The 19,659-nt window shown below is 44.1% G+C and overlaps 1 protein-coding gene across 1 annotated transcript in view; it reads left to right on the top strand.

Annotated features, from left to right (window-relative positions):
- LOC124795827 (G-protein coupled receptor 52-like) overlaps positions 1–19,659 on the top strand; it is a 171,297-nt gene that overhangs the window by 134,392 nt on the left and 17,246 nt on the right. The window contains exon 2 of the mRNA XM_047259909.1: positions 6,609–7,012. Within this exon, the coding sequence (XP_047115865.1) occupies positions 6,609–7,012 (404 nt within the window). The remainder of the gene's footprint in view (positions 1–6,608; positions 7,013–19,659) is intronic.

The following is a 19,659-nucleotide window of genomic DNA, read 5'->3' as shown; positions in this document are numbered from 1 at the left end:
ATAAAAAGTACACTGTACTGAACATCTGATATGGTTGTTTGTCACCTCATATTTTCAACACACCCCAGAGACAGAGGGACAGTAGTTGTATCTTGCAATGTGTCTCATCGTCTTCGGCTCCGTGCACAAACGCGGCTGAATGGAAGCAGCAGAGCCACGTAGCAACGCTCTTCGCCACAGCTGCTGCTTTATCTCTACCAAAAGGCTCCAACTCCACCTCTGCACGCGAGCAGACTATAGCGGGGTGATCTGACGAGGCACTATACAGCGTTTTCGCTGCCGTGTCGAATAATTTATAAACTGAATTTCCCTCTAAATCATTTATCGAATAGAATTTTATGATAGACGGTCATATTCACGACATTCAAATGCTCTGGGACAGTGCCAAACACGCGCCCACATTAGAGAAATAGTCCACCATTGATTAGCGGCCGAGTGGACATGGCGGCAGACCAAGGGCAAACGCGCCGCTTTGCGACAAGCGGAGAACGGCGCACACAGTCGTCACTTTGCAAACACACTGCTTCAATCAATCGCCTCCACACATAGTATTCCACGGTACTGCGCTGTTGAAGGATGAAGTAGGTGCAGACGGTAGACGCGGAGAGGTCACTGTCCTTTTGTTTCAATGCACGGCACCAACTGTCGATCCTTGATACCTCGTATCACTGGCAGGCCGTGGTTCATTATTTACAATGACGAGCCTGTGGTCAGAAATTGTTGTCACGGTGTGTGAGCAACGGAACGACCAAGTCTCAATCAGAATTTGAAATAGTCCAAACATGCCAATAGTCCTACAAGGTAGGTCGTTCGGTAAATGATTTATAAATGCCACTTGTTTCAGTTGTCCTTGACAGCTGTCTTGTTCTTCAAAACACCAGATACAGTCCTGCTCTGAGATATACACTCCTGGAAATGGAAAAAAGAACACATTGACACCGGTGTGTCAGACCCACCATACTTGCTCCGGACACTGCGAGAGGGCTGTACAAGCAATGATCACACGCACGGCACAGCGGACACACCAGGAACCGCGGTGTTGGCCGTCGAATGGCGCTAGCTGCGCAGCATTTGTGCACCGCCGCCGTCAGTGTCAGCCAGTTTGCCGTGGCATACGGAGCTCCATCGCAGTCTTTAACACTGGTAGCATGCCGCGACAGCGTGGACGTGAACCATATGTGCAGTTGACGGACTTTGAGCGAGGGCGTATTGTGGGCATGCGGGAGGCCGGGTGGACGTACTGCCGAATTGCTCAACACGTGGGGCGTGAGGTCTCCACAGTACATCGATGTTGTCGCCAGTGGTCGGCGGAAGGTGCACGTGCCCGTCGACCTGGGACCGGACCGCAGCGACGCACGGATGCACGCCAAGACCGTAGGATCCTACGCAGTGCCATAGGGGACCGCACCGCCACTTCCCAGCAAATTAGGGACACTGTTGCTCCTGGGGTATCGGCGAGGACCATTCGCAACCGTCTCCATGAAGCTGGGCTACGGTCCCGCACACCGTTAGGCCGTCTTCCGCTCACGCCCCAACATCGTGCAGCCCGCCTCCAGTGGTGTCGCGACAGGCGTGAATGGAGGGACGAATGGAGACGTGTCGTCTTCAGCGATGAGAGTCGCTTCTGCCTTGGTGCCAATGATGGTCGTATGCGTGTTTGGCGCCGTGCAGGTGAGCGCCACAATCAGGACTGCATACGACCGAGGCACACAGGGCCAACACCCGGCATCATGGTGTGGGGAGCGATCTCCTACACTGGCCGTACACCACTGGTGATCGTCGAGGGGACACTGAATAGTGCACGGTACATCCAAACCGTCATCGAACCCATCGTTCTACCATTCCTAGACCGGCAAGGGAACTTGCTGTTCCAACAGGACAATGCACGTCCGCATGTATCCCGTGCCACCCAACGTGTTCTAGAAGGTGTAAGTCAACTACCCTGGCCAGCAAGATCTCCGGATCTGTCCCCCATTGAGCATATTTGGGACTGGATGAAGCGTCGTCTCACGCGGTCTGCACGTCCGGCACGAACGCTGGTCCAACTGAGGCGCCAGGTGGAAATGGCATGGCAAGCCGTTCCACAGGACTACATCCAGCATCTCTACGATCGTCTCCATGGGAGAATAGCAGCCTGCATTGTTGCGAAAGGTGGATATACACTGTAATAGTGCCGACATTGTGCATGCTCTGTTGCCTGTGTCTATGTGCCTGTGGTTCTGTCAGTGTGATCATGTGATGTATCTGACCCCAGGAATGTGTCAATAAAGTTTCCCCTTCCTGGGACAATGAATTCACGGTGTTCTTATTTCAATTTCCAGGAGTGTAGTTTTTAATGTAAGCACGTCGTAAAAGGATTTAACTTGTGATATTAATTCTCGTAGTAGCGTGTGGGATATGTAAGAGGTGTATGTAAGGCAACTGTTTCAACTTAGTGCTGTGTATCCTAGGTGTCCGGAAATTCCCGTTACAGATTTCTAAGACATGTAGGGAGCATTGCGTAGATAATATTTTGAATAGGAACGCATGTACGGAAACATAATTTCCCATTCTATGACGGTTTCAATTCAGATCTTTAACTCATCCACTCCTGCTGGAGGAACTGATTATTCTGCCACGCAAACATTTTGGGCTGCACTCGTCTGGTATAAGACGTTCCCTAGGGGGGGGGGGGGGGGGGGGGGGGGGAGGGACTTCACTGCGGGCTGAACCACATAATAACCCTGGGTTCGGTGTGGGGCGGCGGTGGGTGAGTGGACTGCTGTAGCCTGTTGTGGGCTTGTGAACTACTGAGGGCTACGGCGGGGACGAAGCCTCTCCGTAGTTTCTAGGTCCCTGGTTCAAAACACAATACACACACATTCCCAACTGCGCGTTTTGTCCTTTACGCATTGCGCTATCTCATACGATAATGTTAATGGCGTGGTGAAAACTATTCATATTGTTAGACAGATCATTCCTTTGCTCAGCAATAAGGTGATTAAGGAAGCAAGTGTTACATAGTTCTGGTGTGTATAGTGTATGAAGGTGAAAGTAACACCGCCAGCCTGATAAAGAGCAATGAGAAAACGGGTTATTTCGCGACATGTAACTGCGATCGATACACTGGAAGAATGTTAAGGTGGACTGAATCCAAATCCTCATCTTTTCCTCAGTTACAACACCATAATTGCACACTTTCAGTTAGATTTATCCTTGTATGTTTGAGACAACGCTTCAGCTCAATGATGTCGACAGTAACTACATGCTAAACTATCACCATCACAGTCAGTATAAGCTGTTAAAGATGTACTACTAACGATGGTTATTATTTATATCCTTACGTGACAGTAACATGGGCTACAGAAATAAAACGAAAGGGAAACGTTAATTCGCCGATCTCTGCGTTGCAGCGACATGGTTAATTCTTTTATCAAACAATATGGGACACAAGTTTTGCTCAGAGAGCCATATCAGTAGCTCGGCATTCCATTTGTTTCCCCGCAGTTTTTATTTTGTCCGCAATCCGATTAACGGTTCATGGAGTTTGCAGCTACAATTCCCAGTAAAACCTCCGACGAAATTAACTGTTTCTCTACATTTGTTTTTCAGTGTTGTCGTCTGCCTCATCCGTACTAGTTCAGTGTCATTTTAGTATATATATGAAGAGATAATACTTTCTCACGTGGCGAAGAATGCGAGGAATATTCGTTTACTAAGTTCTTAGTCCCACGTACAAAATCATTAGCATGCAGAGTAAATAACAGCTACATTGTTTTCATCCATCAGGATTGATTGTTTCATCACGGTACCGATAAAATGAAACTTGTAGTGGAACTTAGTCATCGCCCGTCCGACTTCAAACACTTTGTTACAGGAAATGTTCAAAATGTCCTCCGTTAGCGAGGATACATGCATCCACCCTCCGTCGCATGGAATCCCTGATGCGCTGATGCAGCCCTGGAGAATGGGGTACTGTATCACAGCCGTCCACAATACGAGCACGAAGAGTCTGTACATTTGGTACAGGAGTTCCGTAGACAAGAGCTTTCAAATGCCCCCATAAATGAAAGTCAAGAGGGTTGAGGTCAGGAGAGCGTGGAGGCCATGGAATTGGTCCGCCTCTACCAATCCATCGGTCACCGAATCTGTTGTTGAGATGCGTACGAACACTTCGACTGAAATGTGCAGGAGCTCCATCGTGCATGAACTACATGTTGTGTCGTAGTTGTAAAGGCACATGTTCTAGCAGCACAGGTAGAGTATCCCGTATGAAATCATGAACACGGGGCCCAACCAAGACATCACCAACAATGCCTGCCCAAACATTCACAGAAAATCTGTGTTGATGACGTGATTGCACAATTGCGTGCGGATTCTCGTTAGACCACACACGTTGATTGTGAAAATTTATAATTTGATCACGTTGGAATGAAGCCTCATCCGTAAAGAGAACATTTGCACTGAAATGAGGATTGACACATTGTTGGATGAACCATTCGCAGAAGTGTACCCCTGGAGGCCAATCAGCTACTGATAGTGCCTGCACACGCTGTACATGGTACGGAAACAACTGGTTCTCCCATAGCACTCTCCATACAGTGACGTGGTCAACGTTACCTTGTACAGCAGCGACTTCTCCGACGCTGACATTAGGGTTATCGTCAACTGCACGAAGAATTGCCTCGTCCATTGCAGGTGTCCTCGTCGTTCTAGGTCTTCCCCAGTCGCGAATCATAGGCTGGAATGTTCTGTGCTCCCTAAGACGCCGATCAATTGCTTCGAACGTCTTCCTGTCGGGACACCTTCGTTCTGGAAATCTGTCTCGATACAAACGTACCGCGCCACGGCTATTGCCCCGTGCTAATCCATACATCAAACATCAAATGGGCATCTGCCAACTCCGCATTTGTAAACATTGCACTGACTGCAAAACCACGTTCGTGATGAACGCTGATCTTTTGATGCTACGTACTGATGTGCTTGATGCTAGTACTGTAGAGCAATGAGTCGCATGTCAACACAAGCACCGAAGTCAACATTACCTTCCTTCAATTGAGCCAACTGCCGGTGAATCGAGGAAGTACAGTACATACTGAAGAAACTAAAATGAGCTATAACATGGAAATTAAGCTTTTCCGGACACATGTCCACATAACATCTTTTCTTTATTTGTGTGTGAGGAATGTTTCCTGAAAGTTTGGCCGTACCTTTTTGTAACACCCTGTATATTTCTACTGTAAATGTTACGCTAATGTATTTTAATGTGTTGTACGTTGGCACAGTGGCAAATCCTACATAAAGATCACATATTCAGATATTATTTCTGTCACACAGACGGGAGGAATAATATATAATGTTATATGGTTACGATTCTTCACTGTGATTCAAGTAAAAGAGGTAGCCTGAAAATGCTCCAAGGGCTCGGAATTATTGTTTATTTGAAAAGAAAAAAAAAGAGAGTAGCCTACGTAGAAGAACGACTTCCTTCAATAACCCCTCGTAGCCTGGTCAGTTACTCAAGAGAGTAGTTTCAACCAAGGCAGAAAGTCATATTTTAGTGTCTGTGTGACGCAGACATTGATTATGCCAAGAAACAATGTTTCAGCACAGAGATTACACTCCAGTCTTGTTAACAGGAAGTAGTATGACCGTATTAGGCAGTGAGCTATAAAAAATTTAAAACTTTTATTTAACAACATTTTATTTTATGTCAAATCAGTCTTAGAAAACGTGTAAGAGCAATACTATAAGATCTAACAACAAGTGTCTGAATAACAACAGATATTCAGTAACAGACAAATGTCCTCTCAATCAAGGCAAAACGCAAAAACCATTATAATTAATACGGTCGCGTGGTTCCAGACTGTAGCGCCTAGAACCGCTCGGCCACTCCGGCCGGCTGACTCGCGTTTCAGTGTCGTGTTTGGCTACGTGGTGTGTGGTATCAACGAAGACGCAGGGGCGGTTTACTACGACAGAGGAGAGAGCCATGTGGTTAGATGTTGAACACCATAGGCGACACCATTGTAGAGGTTTTTATATTGACGACTATGTGGAGATGCACCTTGGAAGACACGGCTGCAACAAGGGAAGTAGCCACGATGTTTTTATTATCAATTTTATTGTGCCTGGTGCATGTTCCATTTTAGCGAGTTTTGACAGGTTCTTTTACTTTTTATTATTCTGATGATGGAAGCTTGACTTCCGAAACGCGTCAATCTTAGTGTTTTACACTATAAACAAGTGGTTGAGACGATATATTTTTTAGCATTGACATTCACATCCACGACCTCTCATCCAGTGTGGATAAAATCAACGTTCTTATTGTTCTGGCAAGTCACGGCTCGACAGTCACTTTGTAATGACCAATGTAATGTGTACACTGAGCTACTGTATTCTGAGATCCCCAAATTTAACACCAGATGCCACAATGTACTCTTTGCCCGAAGTCGACCGACTTCTAGCGACTTCATCTGTTCCAGCCCTCGGTCACGGCGTCGTAAACAGATAGTACATAGCCTCTCAACCCGCGAATTCACATAGCCCTATCAACCTGTGAAGTTTGAGTTCGCTTCCCCCTCTCCTTGTAGACAAGTGTAGACTGAGCTGTACTGTGTGTTCCGCAGGCCCAGCGGAGGTGATCAACATCTACCTGCTGTCGCTGGCGGTGGCGGACCTGCTGCTGGGGCTGCTGGTGGTGCCGCTGTCGGTGTACGCGGCCATGGTGCAGCAGTGGGTGTACGGCGACCTGGTGTGCCGGCTGGTGGGCTACGTGGAGGTGACGCTGTGGAGCGTCAGCGTCTTCACCTTCATGTGGATGAGCGTGGACCGCTACCTGGCCGTGCAGCGGCCACTGCGCTACGACACCGTGCAGAAGCACACGCACTGCCGCTGCTGGATGGTCTTCACCTGGGTGTCGGCCGCCATGCTCTGCTGCCCGCCGCTGCTCGGCTTCAACAAGCCCAGCTTCGACCGCGACGCCTACGTCTGCATGCTCGACTGGGGCAACATGGCCGCGTACTCTGTCACGGTCAGTTTCGCCGCCGACTATAGTCTCTTAAAAGCGACACACAGAAAGAAAGCTCTGAAATGTAAGACACGCATAAGCAGCAAAGAGGATGTTGTAAATCTCACTCGTGTACAGAAAGATCGTCACCTGAGTTAGGCCAACGCCCTGTTGACGTAGCCATACTCCTCTGTCTCTCACCACCCTTACCTTTTAGTTTTAGTTACTGCATTTCATTCAGCTGATAAAGATATATAAGTGGGTTTACTGAGCCTGCCTCTTGATTTTTCCCCCAGTATTTTTCTTTATAAGAAGTCTTCTTATGAAGTTGTTATTAAGTTGGTACATAAGGTGGTAGGCATTTTATTTGTATGTTGGTATTCCGTTTAGCTGGCCGGTGTGGCCGTGCGGTTCTAGGCGCTTCAGTCTGGAACCGCGTGACCGCTACGGTCGCAGGTTCGAATCCTGCCTCGGGCATGGATGTGCGTGATGTCCTTAGGTTAGTTGGGTTTAAGTAGTTCTAAGTTCTAGACGACTGATGACCTCAGAAGTTAAGCCGCATAGTGCTCAGAGCCATTTTGAACCATTTGGTATTATTCTGCCAGGAAGTTTCATATCAGCGCACACTCCGCTGCAGAGTGAAAATCTCATTCTGGAAACATCCCCCAGGCTGTGGCTAAGCCATGTCTCCGCAATATCCTTTCTTTCAGGAGTGCTAGTTCTGCAAGGTTCGGAGGAGAGCTTCTGCAAAGTTTGGAAGGTAGGAGACGAAGTACTGGCAGAAGTAAAGCTGTGAGTACCGGGCGTGAGTCGTGCTTCGGTAGCTCAGATGGTAGAGCACTTGCCCGCGAAAGGCAAAGGTCCCGAGTTCGAGTCTCGGTCGGGCACACAGTTTTAATCCGCCAGGAAGTTTCATATCAGCGTACGCTCCGCTGCAGAGTGAAAATCTCATTCTGGCATTTGGTATTCCGTTTGCAACAGTTTCATTTTTCTTTCTGGGTCACTGTTGCTGTTTCAATTTACGCATTGTCATTATGTCATTTCAAGGTAGCGAGTAGAGCTGTGTTCGCTAGTAAATGGAGTGCCATGTGGAGAAATCGGAAGATTTCCGACTTATTCTTTTCAGTTCAATACAGAGTTGACAGCAGCGGAAGCAGCCAGAATTTTCGTGGTATGTGGGGATAAAGCCATTTGACAGAGCACAGCAAGAAAGTGCTTTTCTCGTTTTAAGGAGAATATTTTTGACATTAGTGACTCTCCAATTACGGGAAGACCATCGGGGTTTGATGAAGGTCGTCTAAATGCAATATCCACAATGATCCTCGACATACACTCAACGACTGCCAGCACGGTTATCCGTGCGGTCTATCGCACGGCTTTCCGAATTGGGAAGCAGCGCCTGATCCCCGGCAGGAATCCGCGCGGCGGACTTTGTCGAGGTCCGGTAAGTCGGGCAGTCTGTGGATGTTTTTTAGGCGGTTTTCCTTCTGCCTCGGCGAATTCCGGCTGGTTCCCCTTATTCCGCCTCAGCTACACTACGTGGGCGATTGCTGGGCAAACAAGTTCTCCATTTACGAGTATACCACCATTACTCTACCACGCAAACATAGGGGTTACACTCGTCTGGTATGATCCGTTCCCTGGGGTTGGGGGGGGGGGGGGAGGGGGAGGTCCATCGTCGTAGAGTTGTGGACCACTGCAGCTGCGGCAGGAACGGAGCCTCTACGTCGTTTCTAGACCCCCGGTTAACACACAATACAATATAATATGATACTCAACAACCGGCAAGTGTGATGAACTGTGGTCATTCCACCAGGTTGAAGATTCCCCTGTTGACATGTAGGGTCAATGGATTCATGAGGTTGCCTCCGTACCCGTACACGTCCATCCGCTCGATACAATTTGAAACGAGACTCGTCCGACCAGGCAACATATTTCCAGTCATCTACAGTTCAATGTCGGTGTTGGCAGGCCGAGACGCGGCGTAAAGCTTTGTATGGTACAATCGTCAAGAGTACACAACTGGGCCTTCGATTCCGAAAGCCCATATCGATGATGTATCTTTGAATGGTTCGCAAGCTGACACTTTTTGATGGCCCAGCATTGAAATTTGCAGCAATTTACGGAATGGTTGCACTTCGGTCACGCTGAACGATTGTCGTCAATCGTCGTTGGTTCCATTCTTGCAGGATTTTTTTCCGGCTGCAGGCAGATTTGATGTTTCACTGGATTCCTGTTTGTACGGGAAGATCCCCGTTTCATCACTACGTCGGAGATGCTGTGTCCCGTCGCTCGCGCGCAGACTATAACACCACATTCAAACTCACTTAAATCTTGATAACCTGCCATTGTAGCAGCAGTAGCCGATCTAACAACTGCGTGAGACCCTTACTTTCTTATATAGGCGTTGCCGACCGCAGCGCGGAATTCTACCTGTCTACATATCTCTGTAATTGAATATGCATGCCTATACCAGTTTCTTTGGCGCTTCATGTACTTCTGTTGCCATCTGTTATTGTATTTCACAAGTATCAGATTTCATTTACATTTAAATCTACGCTCGACAAGCCACCTTATGGTGTGTGATGGAAGGTACCAGAGAAAATGTTCGCGGAAGAACGATTGCTTTTAGGCCTCCGTTAAGCTCAAATCTCTCTAATTTTATTTTCATATTCTTCTCGCGAGATGTACATAGGAGGAAGCAATGCACTGATTGAATCATCTGGGAACGTACGCTCTCGGAATTTTTACATTGAACCATACCGCGATACAGAACGGCTCTCCTGCGGAGTTGAGTGAGCATCTCCGTGGCTTCTCGCGGTTACTAAATGAACCTGTAACGAAACGCGCTGCTCCCCTTCTCGATCTTCTCTGTCTCTTTTATAATACTACCTGGTATGGATTCAAGACTGAGGAGCAATATCCAAGAACTGGCCAAGGAATGTTGAATTTGCATTGTATTTGTTATATTAGTATTTGCTTTCAACAGTCTGTTCGATTTATTTCTCACCATTATCTTAATCTCGTTTTTTCAGTTTGTGGTTGTCGAAGGCACCATACCAAACGTTTTGTGGATACGTCAGCAAACCGAGAACAATCCATTTATTTGTCGTCAATTTTGATCCCCGTGGTGCCGCTTTGCATGATTAATATCGCACATTCTATATATAAATAAAATGAATACGGAGAGATAGCATAGCCTTATCGTACGTCTCTTATTATTCTAGCCTCCTCCTTAAGCCACTGACATCTATTTCTGTACTCTGATTTTTGTATGGGTAGAGGATTAACCTTCTATCTCTCCAATTCATTCCAAGTTATTCATTTATTCAAGCAGTATCGTCCAATCCACTACATCAAGCGGATTGCCCGGACCAATGAATGCGGCACACATACGTCTTCCTGTTCATCTCGGCTCTTCTTTCAAAATTCATTCGTAATGGCATGATAGTTTACCGGGTTCCTGTTTCCTTCTTAATTCCAAACTGATTTTCTCCTATTATTTGGGTAATCTTACCTTTTACTCGTAATGTATCTTTAGTAATACTGAGTAGAATTTTTGAAACGTGGCTTTGTAGTCTCAAGGGAGTGAGACCGGTCCTTATTTTTCACAGCAGAAAATTTTACAGCCAAAAAGCTCCTTAGGGACATGTCATTTCAGTAAATGGTTTTCATCTATTTATTTACTTATTCCGTTAGTAAACTGTGTGTCGTTTCCAGTCACACATGACACTCTATTCACTCTATTTCTTCCTTCAACTGGTTTCAAACAACATATATGTTCCAAAAACTACCGAATCCCACAGATGACGAGGAAACTTTCACTCTATCGGTAGGTTGCAATATAGTTCATTAGTTCCTTTAATTAAGGTGACCCTAAAACAAACTTCGCCTAAGAAATAATAGAAAATGGTTGTTTACGCTATCAGAAGAAGGGAAGGTGATTATTTACGATTCCTAATAAGAGTTGTTCCATCTTGGGCAAATGAAACCTATTATAACTGTTTTAAGTACGAAAGTGTCTTTCCCGCTACCCATCGAGGTCATCTAGCTGTAGAGCTCTATATCTGCACACAATCAATGACTGAAGGTTAACTAATCTAATATGTATGAAATAACAAGGCACTACAGCAAGAATACCGTATAATGGAAATTATATTTTCGCACTCGGTGACAAACTGCAGGCCACGTTACAAAATTATGTGATCGATATTTCATCGTTTTTCCTCACTTTGTTATCTAAAACGAACTTCTACACCGAGATACCGAACTACGTTAAGTCAATCCCGGTTACGACGTTTTATTATTTGATAATGCGAACACGGTGGCTTTTGGTAATTGACTGTTGCATTGTAGGTGCACCCAGAATTATGCAACACGTCCGCATGTTGGCCCGAGTGAAGTGTATATGCCGTTGCATTCTGCTGTATTTTAACCACTTCACTGAAACTCCATATTAACCTTCGATGACGAATAAGGGAAGAAGGCAGGAACATTAGTGTTTAACATGCCTTCGCCAAGACGATCATCCGGAGCGGGTCCCAGTATTGGTCTTAAGCGATGTAGTGATCTCAAGGAAAACCTGTATTAGGATGACCGCACGCGAGTTTGCACCTTCATCCTCACGAATACGAGTCCATCGTGCTTACCATTGCGCTACCTCGCGCGGTACGAATAGAGGAAGACCTACGTACCTCACACTAACTTTTATTTTGGGTAGTTTGACTCTGTGAGAACTGTAAGTATTGGTTCAAATGGCTCTGAGCACCATGGGACTTAACTACTGAGGTCATCAGTCCCCTAGAACTTAGAACTACTTAAACCTAACTAACCTAAGGACATCACACACATCCATGCCCAAGGCAGGATTCGAACCTGCGACCGTAGCGGTCACGCGAACTGTAAGTATTAACATATATTATTTCATGTAAATGCTTAGCTTCTTTGACAAATAATTATTTATTGCACTGTTCGTAATTTTTGCTATTCGACATTCTTTCTTCAGCGATTCGTACTTCTGCAACCTTTTCATTCGTTAACTTCAAACATCGATTTGAAATAAACGCGAAGTGTTAGAGATCAGTGTTCATGTTGCTTGGTTCAACACACACAATTCCATATCTTAAAATCATTTTACTGTTTTTTTTAACCCTTCAAATGTTGCAGTATGTCCTTGCAAATATAGGTTGTATAGTCATAAAAATGAAGTGACACAATTACTAATCTCACACAGATGTGATTTTGTGTATATAAACAGAAGCGGCGAGTGAAATCCTGTATCAAAGCCCGGAATCGAACCTAGGTCGCCTGCTTACTCGACGGATGCACTAGCCCGTAAGTCACCTTGACACAGTGGTTCGCACAACTGGATCGAGAGGAGAGACGTGCCATGGTAATTCTTCCAGGCGTCTTAGTGTCTAGGGCACCTGCCTAATAAGTAGGAGACCCGGCTTCGATTCCCGGCCTTTCTCCAAGTTTTCCTTAGCCGCTTCAGTCTGTACACAAAAAATCTATAGTCTTATATGGTATGAGATTGGTGACAACAATGACTCTCTGAATATGCTACCTCAGATTCCTTCAACATTTCCTTCTTTTGCTGAATTTGAGCCACTTCTCTAATAGTGACACCATCATCGCCATTTTAGGCCGTAACCCCAGTTCTGTGCTCCAGAAGGGGGTACGCGTTATCTGTTGGCAAACAATTCAGTCTGATTGTTTCGCTGTAGTATCTTAGAGCTCACTACCAATCACGATGGTAAAATAAAATTTAAAACATAAAGTGTAAGATAGTAGGATAACAGGGCTGATGATACAACACTACTCGTAGCAAGTAAGGAAATTTAGAACCGTAGAATCTGTGTACGACAAACTTCAAGTTAAGAATAACGAAAGCAGAGATAAATGTAACAAACTGTAGTAAGAAATTAACAGCGACGTGCTAAATCTCTGTATCTGGATTGACTGCGAGATGTGTGCGTTTGCAGGGTTTTTCAAAACAGTAGGGGCAAAAGAAGATAAAGGATCTACAACTCACTGTATTCGAATAAGGAACCAGTATGATTTATATAATAAAAAGGCTACTTCTTTCAATGTACAGCACCATGCGTTTCGATGAATTTATTCTCATTATCAAGTGCAAATGTGTACGTCTACATTTTATATGATGTTTCCATGTGTGTTGTTCTGCCCCTCTTGCCATGTCATCGCCTTTTTCTAATTTTGCTAGTCCAGCCCCGTTAGCTGAGTAGTTAGCGCAGCGGAATCCCAGGCCAAGGGACCCGGATTCGATTCCCAGCTGAGGCAGGAGATTTTCTCCGCTCAGGGACTGGGTGTTGTGTTGTCCTCATCATCATTTCATCCCCATCTCCGACGTACCAGTCGCCCAGTGTGGTGTCGAATGCAATAAGGACTTGCCCTCGGCGGTCAAACTTCCCCAAATGGGGGACTCCCGGCCCACAATGCCGTACGCTTATTTCCATTTTCTGATTTTGCTGCAAACGGAAAATCAGAAAATATTAAACTTGTGTTTTTTACATGCTAATGTCATAAAATAAATTTTTTCCGTCTGCTACCGTGTACAGTGTGTCTTTCGTAGTGCAGATAGTCAAACATACGCAAAACATCATTCACACTGCCAGAATGAATTTTCACTCTGCAGTGGAATGTGCTCTGATATGAAACTTCCTGTGCCAGACACGGACCCGAAGCCACGATCTTTGCCTTCGGTGGACAAAGTCTCTGGAAACTGAGCTACCCGAACACGGCTCGCAACCCTTACTCACAACTTTGCTTCCGCCAGTATCTCGTCTCCTATCTTCCAAACTTCGCAGTTATTCCGTGCAACGTGCGAGACTAGCATTCTTGGAAGAATGTATATTGCAAGGATATGCCTTAACCACAATCTAACATTCTGGAAACAATCCTACAGGCTGTGGCTAAGCAACGTCTCCGCAATATCTATTCTTCCGAGAGTGCTACTCTCGTAAGTTACACGGGAGAACTGTGATGCCTGGAAGGTAGGAAATGAGGTACTGGCGGAAGTAAAGCTGTTAAGACGGATCGTAAGTCATGCTGTGTTGGTAGACCATTTGTCCACGAAACGTGAAGATAGTGCGTTCGAGTCCCGATCCGACACACGGTTTTGATCTCCCAGGAAGTTTCTTAACAGCACACGCTGTTTGTTTATGTGAAATCGAAGTATCCTACAAATGTTTTACGATACTCTGACATCAGCATCTTAAAAATCATAGGGTTTATATTTCCAGATTTTCCAATTACAGTAACGCCGCGAAGTGACGACTGCAGGGAAAGAGAGACAGAACAACACATATGTAAACGTCACATAAAACATTAGTATAGTGTTTGAACTTGATAAAGAGTGTAAATTCTTGGAACGCGTTGCGTTATGCATGAAAAAAGTAACTGATGCAGTGTTTTATTATTTAAATCATGTATGTCAATTGCAGCTTACATAAAATCATTGATTATTATGAATAAAATTAAGGAACCAATTGCCAGAAACGTATTTTTCCAGCATTACGTCTTACTGAATTAATGATACAAGTTATGTATTTGAGTGTTTGCAAATTTCTTATGTTTTATGACAAACAACTGTCTGCTGCCAGATACAATTAATGTCAGTTGTTCTCATAGCGCAGATGATAGCGAACGAGACTGCACAAACTTTGGCTCGACTTCGATCTTTATTACCGTCTAATGTCCAAATTTTGTATCGTTATCGTATTCGGTTTTATGAAACCAAAGTACGCATTTGGCGACACCGTTTATGGCGGTCCGCTTGAATTCGCACGCACAATGGCCTGATTGGCTAACTTCAGTGCTAATTAACTCGGAAACGGCGCACCATATCGAAATTTTTTCTTAACAATTGTTCCTCAGCACAACCTACCCTGCAACACCCTTACAAGCTTTCGAGACTGTTTCTGACCGCTCTGTATGCGCGAGGAAGTTTAAAACTGTCTGCCAAACAGTCTACAGACAGATCTTAGGATATACAGTTCCTAAGTACTTGTAACTTCATGCAAGGCAAGGGAGCGTATCACAGTGATTTCTATAATTAACAGTGGCTAATTTTATGGTTAATGAAGCGAAGTCCAATAGATATCAAAGTGTTCTACATAAAAAAGGTACAGTTTATTTGCAGACGACCCGGCTCTCCTAGTAAACAGTCAAGAGCATTACTAGAATCTGTGTTTAAATTGAATAACGTTCTACAGACTTACAGAATCTGTAAATGAAGCACAACTAATGCCTCTGGAAGAGGAAACTCGTAAGAAGGACAAAAATGTGATAAACAATAAAATAATAGAGGGCAGAGATGTCAAGACACAAAGCTAATTGTTCAAAATACACAGAACTATAATGCTATAAATGGTTTTATAAGGAGGTATCTTGGCAGAACCATGAGAAAAAATATAATACTAAGACTACATACCGTGGTGGTTAGGCCTGCTCTTAAGAATGGTGGTAAAAACTGAACTCTAAGAAAAGGAGAGGAACGAAGAATCGAAACAGCTGAGACGAGGTCTCTGAGGTCACTTTTTGGACTAACGTTAAGAGACAGAATGTGGAGTAAAGACATGAGACAACAACTAGATGTGAAAACAACAATGACGTAAGCGATTAGGCAACACCAAAATAAAAAGGAAGGTCTGATCACATCAAAAGAGTGCCACCTGAGTTCCTGCCTTGGCGAGTATTACATTTTTTAAAAAGCTAAAGGACGGGTATAGAACGACCAGTGTACGGATGGAAATAACTGTTTTGCCAGATTCTTTTGGCAATACCCTCTCCTTGAAATGGAAGAAGAAGAAGGTTACGTAAGTTAGGGTATAAAAATAAAGCTTATATAAAATATGAACCACCCAAGGTCGGCATAATTACCTATAATCGTGGCACATCAGCAACTACTAGAAATAAAAAGGAAAATGAGGGAGAAGATTATGGATTTATATTTGTAAAGTTCGGGGAATCCTAAAGTAACGCATGTGGTATACGGGGAAAAAGAAGCGTATAACGCAAACGTTATTAATGTGTGCCTGAAAGTGTAAGGAACGAAAGCGAGAGAAAATAGAGCGGTGTCACACATATAATCAGGTACAAAAGTTTTTTTATATAAATACCTGGGCATAAAAGAGTCATAAATACACGATAGTTGCTGAATAATAATAGCATGGCAGTGCCACGTTTAGTAAGTACCGTAGTAAAGCAGTTTGTTACAATAATATTTCGGTTTTGCTCTGTTGTTAAATACCGGCATAAAAAGTCTTCATGAACGCCATTTTCCTGACGCTCTTTAAAGTAGCCGTATTGTGATCTTCACTTAAACAGGAGAAAATGTCATTCCGTGACGCTTACAAAATTCTTTGCCTTAGACGAACCGTCATAAATGGAAACTGATCCTAAGTCGGCGAACGCTAGCGAGATATCTGCCCCTTTATTTGCAATAGCCATAGGTGGTTGGGGTTAAAGGTGGATGTATTGCTCTCGAATATTATCCTCATGAAGGAAATCGAAAGATAGAATGACAGAGAAAGAGCACAGTACAGTACTGGATGTCCATCGATGAACGATATATTAAAAATAGCTCACTCCATAAACTGATCAGAAGGGCAATCACCGTCTCTTTTACGTTAGGTATTAGTAGTTTTTGTGAATGAAGGGAGCCCCATTTGTTAAACGTTGAGGGAAGTTCACTATTCAGAAAAGAATCCAACCGATTCTGTGCGACATTGACATTGTAGATGAGACATGATGTCTGGTTTGGGGGCGATCAAATGCGTGGTCATCACGGCCCTTACAATGTCCCAATTGTTACACAGTCAAATTTTTTACACAGTCCAATATAGTCACTGCACGAATGATGATGGTGATGATGAAATGATGAGGACAACACAGAGACTCAGTCCCCTGACAGAGAAAAATCCGGAACGCGGCCGGCATCCAGAGGCAGAAACGATAGCCGCTATACCACGAGCTGCGGAGGTAGGAGACATGGATCCTCCTCTTCAGACCAAGGACAAAGCACCAACTGAGGCCTCGCATTAAATTTCGTTTCCAGGAAAGACTATGGTCAGTGTCTCCCAGAATGCTAACGAGATTGATCTTAATGAGTAAATTTATAACCGTCAAATAGAACTCAAGTCCTCATGAGTAACTAAATAAAAAACAGATGCTTACAGGTTTTGATCACGAAATAAAAAAAAGACAATGCACTTGTCCACAAATATGTTTCGGAAATTGAAAAACTGAAGAATGTTAAGCACGAATTGTTGGAATCTTCATTTTATATACCAGATACGGCCCAATCTTGTTATCTATGTACATCGGTTTCCAAAGGCATTTGAAACTGGAAAACCTTACGTACCGGTACAATAAAAATATTATCAAGAGCGGTAGATGAGTTTTTTATAGCTCTTCTACGATTGCACAACAGGTATGGAAACAATCAACCAAAAAGTCTTTGACGAGTAGTATTGATCTGAAGAAACGCAATTTATTGCTGCCAAGTCAGTATATGTTTATCAGATGAACATGATACAGCGGCCTATGTGGTACAGCATTCACAAACAGATAGTTGTCTTGGCATTCGACGGACAAATACAGGAGACATATAATAGAAGCTTACAAAGACTGGAAACGGAAAGAAGATCAAGGTTTAAAGTCACATTGACGTTGAGGTTATTACAGATGGACCACAAGCTCATAGAGAAATCACGGAAATGCTTGGCGCGGATGTTCTGGCAAAGGTTTGGATCTCTAACCTCCTGAATGTGTTGTCTCCTGATCCACTTCGCTCGTTACAAGGTTTACTGTAAGCAAACCGGTCTATTGTTGGGTGGAGTACCTTGCAAGAAAGAAAAATAAGACGTACGAAAAACTGAAACGCGGATTACATCAGTAGACGTGTCACAAAAATTGCACTATTAGTTGTGCGTTACCTCTATAGTGATATTTCTTACGTTTAGTAATTTTGTTTTGCCAATACCGTGGCGCCATTTAACAGAAATTGAAAATATGTTACATGATAACCGACCAACGCAACCCGGATACAAAAACTTCATCTCAGGTAACTGAAGCTTCCCTACATACTGCTGCTGACGCAGTGATACCTATCGCATATGGTTCTCTTCAAATGGTCACGTAACACCGTGTTGTTACACACACCGGCTTTCCTATTGCAAGTCTGTCAATAATACCTAGGTAACGTATTTGAAAGCAGAGCTAGCCTGTAATTAACCTTGGCTGGTAGCGTGATGCTACTTTATTCTTGGCTCCCTCCCGGTGCAGCGTTACGTGAGGTTCGCTGTCAGAATCGCTTCACTCACGGATTACAGGTAATGCCCTCCCATTATCCTGCCACTGATGGTATCACGAAGACACGAAAATTGCTGCCACTTTCAGGAGGAGAATGCCTGCGGTCAGTAGCGAAGGGCGCACTGAAGTTAACTGCGGTATAATTTATAGGGTCATCCTCAACAGTTTCACATAATTCGCTGTAAATTCCAATACTGCTGTGCGACTGAAATAGCATTGAATAGAAGCGTAAAAAATAAGCAGCTGTTTATCATATTCGTTAACTCCAATTGTACATATTTTCAAACTTGTAGTAGAGCATTTTTTGTTGCGTAACTGCTGAACACACTCTCAGATAGTAAGAACCCTCTGTCTGTCATTTTCGTTCACTTAGCCATAGGAGACAGGTGGAGATCTATGATCATCGAAAGAGCAATTTCAATAATATATTGCACAAAACAGTAATGTATAACAGTTTATTTTATTGCCAGTTCGGTGTTGGCTTAATGTCCAATTTCAATGACCCTGTTTATGGGAGACGAATGACCTGTGTAATTAATTTCAAATCAGTGTGATAAATCGTCGACATCGAGAAAGGCAGTAACAGTAATACAAAAATCTAAGATATAATTATAAATTGGTATAATGAATCGCCCTTTCAGAGTAAACTGGTCAACATTTTTTCCGATTGAGTTCTAGCAACATTTATGGTTAATCGCTAGTGGGGTTACTGAAGTATAGGAATAGGATGAAATAGGTTCTCCAGTGTTTGATTTACTTCGAGTAACCATACTACCATTTTTATTCATTCATAGTTATCCCTACTGACGTAAATGGTCCCTTCCTTTCTTTTCTTACGGTACGCAGTTACGTATAACAGATACTATAGCTGAAACTTCCTGACAGAATAAAACTGTGTCGGATCGAGACTCGAACTCGGGACCTTTCGCGGGCAAGTGCTATAACATCTGAGCTACCCAAGCATGACTTACGCCCCGTCCTCACAGCTTTACTTCTTCCAGTACCTCTACTCCTACCTTCCAAACTTCACAGAAGCTCTCCTGCGAAACTTGCAGAACTAGCACTCCCGGAAGAAAGGATATTGCGGAGACATGGTTTAGCCACAGCCTGGGGGATGTTTCCAGAATGAAATTTTCACTCTGCAGCTGAGTGTGCACTGATATGAAACTTCCTGACATTAAAACCGTGTACCGGATCGAGACTCGAACTCGGGTAGGAGACGAGGTTCTGGCAGAAGTAAAGCTGTCAGGAAGGGAGTGAGTCGTGCTTGGGCAGCTCAGTTGGTAATGCCCTTGCCCGCGAAAGGCAAAGGAGCCAAGTTCGAGTCTCGATCC

The sequence above is a fragment of the Schistocerca piceifrons genome, chromosome 4 (genome assembly GCF_021461385.2).
Source record: "Schistocerca piceifrons isolate TAMUIC-IGC-003096 chromosome 4, iqSchPice1.1, whole genome shotgun sequence".
Classification (NCBI taxonomy): domain Eukaryota; kingdom Metazoa; phylum Arthropoda; class Insecta; order Orthoptera; family Acrididae; genus Schistocerca; species Schistocerca piceifrons.
Note: the sequence above shows the minus strand (reverse complement) of the source record. Positions and strands in the feature narration are given on the sequence as shown.